The sequence below is a fragment of the Vulpes vulpes genome, chromosome 5 (assembly GCF_048418805.1).
Source record: "Vulpes vulpes isolate BD-2025 chromosome 5, VulVul3, whole genome shotgun sequence".
Taxonomy (NCBI): domain Eukaryota; kingdom Metazoa; phylum Chordata; class Mammalia; order Carnivora; family Canidae; genus Vulpes; species Vulpes vulpes.
Window position 1 is genome coordinate 75075615 of NC_132784.1, and position 3271 is coordinate 75078885.

At 43.9% G+C, this 3271-nt stretch overlaps 1 protein-coding gene across 1 annotated transcript; it reads left to right on the forward strand.

Moving 5' to 3' along the window:
• The first annotated feature begins 1212 nt into the window (after positions 1 to 1212).
• On the forward strand, positions 1213 to 2142 carry LOC112912185 (olfactory receptor 4S1). The gene has a single exon (XM_025988920.2). The coding sequence runs from the start codon at positions 1213 to 1215 to the stop codon at positions 2140 to 2142; it is 930 nt and encodes a 309-aa protein (XP_025844705.2).
• The last annotated feature ends 1129 nt before the right edge of the window (positions 2143 to 3271 follow it).

Below are 3271 nucleotides of genomic sequence, written 5' to 3' on the forward strand. Positions count from 1 at the left end.
CCTTCGGTACTATACCTCCCTACTCCCACTTAGAGCATCAAAGTTGGGGTTCCCTTTGTACTATGTCTCTGTCTCTCTTGGTGTCTCTTGCCATTCTATATTTGATTGTTCAGGAGCTGTTGAGTCAGCCCTCAGTTCTTCTGGAATTGTTCTAAGTATAATTTGGTGTGCTCTGTGGAGGAGGTGGGACGAGTCTTTCTGTGTCACCATCTTGAACTGGAAATCTGCCTGTTTTTTTTTAGACTTTAAAACTGAGGTCCTGAAAAGTTAATTGATTTGCCAAAGTCCACAGTTAGTATATAGCGTAGCTGGGACCTTGTGATGTAGTGGCTTATGATTAGAAGTATGTACTTGGTCTTTGTCCCAATTTGTAGCACATGGCTTCTAAAACCCTTGAATTTCCTGAGTGGTGAGAGAGATCAGGGTGTGTTTCATTATGTTAATGAGGTGACCTTTGGAATGCCCCTAGGTCATGTGAGATTGGGGGATGAGTGGATGGGGAACCAACCCTGTGATTGCAGGGTTCTACCTCTGGAACCTGGGGGAGGATAGAGGGAGTAATGGTTGAATGATGGCCAATGGCCAATGATTTAATCACTCATGCCTAGGTACTGAAGGCTCCATAAAAAATCCAAAGGCTGAGGTTTAGAGAGATTCCAGGTTGGTGAAAAGGTAGAGATCTGGGGAGAGTGATGCTGTCAGAGAGCATGTAAATTCCGTGCCCTTACCACAAATCTTGCCTTATGCATCTCTTCCATCTGGCTATTCCTGAGTTATATCTTTTTATAATAAATCTTCTTCTGAATTCTGTGAGCTGCTGTAGCAAATGAATCAAATAGAAGGAAGGGGGTCACTGGAATCTTTGATCAATAGACATTATCAGAAGCACAGTTGATGATCTGGGTTGCAACTGGCATTTGGAGTACAGAACAGTGGCCAGTCTTGTGGGCTGCACCCTTAAGTGGTAGGATCTGAAACTGTCTCCAGGTACATAGTGTCAGAACTGAGTTGAATTGTAGGACACCTTGTTGGTTTCTGAGAATTGCTTTAGGTGTGGGGAACTTTTCTCCCTCAATTGTAGTTTGGTGTTAGAATCATTATTAGTCCTGAATACAGTATTCTGTTTTTCCCGATTTGGGAAACTTTCTAATGTCATATAATTTGTGTCCTTGCAGAGCCAACTACTTTGTCAGTGCTCAGGGCAGAGAAGCCATGGGAACCAAGAACAACGTGACTGAATTTGTGTTGTTCGGCCTTTTCCAGAGCAGGGAGATGCAGCTTGTGTGCTTTGTGGTCTTCTCCCTCATTCACGTGCTCACTGTCCTGGGGAACCTTCTGGTCATCATCATCATCAATGCCAGCAAGACCCTGAATGCTCCCATGTATTTCTTCCTCAGCCACCTGTCTTTTGCGGACATGTGCTATCCATCTGCTACCACGCCCAAGATGATTGCTAACAGTTTCATGGAGCGAAAGACCATCTCCTTCAATGGCTGCATGACCCAGCTCTTTTCTGCCCACTTCTTTGGTTGCACTGAGATCTTTCTCCTCACAGCTATGGCCTATGACCGCTATGTGGCCATCTGTAGGCCCCTGCACTACACGGCTATCATGGATCGGTGGAAGTGTGGTCTGCTGGCAGGGGCGTGCTGGTTGGGTGGCTTCCTGCATTCCATCCTACAGACCCTCCCCACAGTCCAGCTGCCCTTTTGCGGGCCTAATGAGATTGACAACTTCTTCTGTGATGTTCATCCCTTGCTGAAGCTGGCCTGTGCAGACACTTATGTGGTGGGGCTCATTGTGATGGTCAACAGTAGTATGATCACTTTGGTGTCCTTTATCATCCTTATCATCTCCTATGTGGTCATCTTACTGAACCTGAGAAACCAGTCATCTGAGGGCTGGCGCAAGGCTCTCTCTACATGTGGCTCACACATCATCACTGTTCTTTTGGTCCTTCTGCCCCTCATGTTCATGTATACTCGTCCCTCCAGCACCCTGGCTGCTGACAAACTTGTCATCCTCTTTAACATTGTCATGCCACCTTTGCTGAACCCTCTGATCTACACTTTGAGGAACAATGAAGTGAAAAATGCAATGAGGAAACTGTTTAGAGTAGAGGGGAGCATGGGGGAGAAGTGACATCTAGGGAATCAAATCCAGCCTGGACCTTGGGGGACTTCCCATCCTCTTGTAACATCTCCAATTTAATGCTTGTAATGACAACCGTAAAAATAATAATAATAATAATGATAATAATAATAATAGTCATCATCATCATCATCATCATCATCTCACATACTCCTTCAACCCTTCATTCATTAAATATTGAGTGTCTGCAATGAGTGAGGCACTGGGGACACAAATAAAAGCAAGATGTAATCTTTCCCTTCAAGGGGGTTACAGTCCAGGAGGGCTCATTCAGGAAACCTCTGAGGTCTATGAATGAAGGAACAACCTGGAAAGTTGAATACATCATCTATACCATGGATAATAGTACTCGATATTTCCTTTATTGTGGCTATACAGTGCTCAATGAGATTTATTCTCTTCTCTCATGATATTCAAGGTATTTTACTCGAAGTCCTTCATTTCCAGTTCTCAGAAGGTAGATTAATAAATAAGTGTAGAGATATTATAGATTTACACAAAGTCACCAAGTAAGTCGTGAGCCAGGGGAGAGCACAATCCAGTTCCCCTAAGTCAGCTATCAGGGCTCTCGTGACAACAAAACTCCTTCCACAATGATTGTGTGCAAATTAATAAGAGGAGACCTTTTGAAAATGGAGTCAAGAGGTCAGCAGGGCAGGTGCTCATGCCCTACCTACCACTGTCCTCAAATGCTGAGTCTGCAGGGAAAGACTACCTTGCTTGCCAATACTGATGTGAGAAACAAAGGGAGAAGGAAATAGATAAAATAAATGTCCTCAAAACCTGCCATCCATTGACAAGTACTTGAGGGAGTATAAGAGTATAAGATTCCCTCAGGAAGCTCTCAACTGCCTTAAAGCCTTTCTAGAGGGAAAAATAACCTTGGTGTAAGATAGCAAGGCCTCTGGTATTCTAGGAATCTTCTTTGACGCGTGAAAATCCTTGTGGAACTTCCTTATCTTTACTTCTCCCAATCCCAAAGTATATAATCAGTTGCCCCTTACAATCTTGGGGCAGCTAGAGGCCTCAGCTCTTTCTGCCTATGGTTCCTGTCCCCTTGCATTAATAAAATCACTTTTTTTTTTTTTTAAACCAAAGACCTTTGGAGAATTCTATCTTG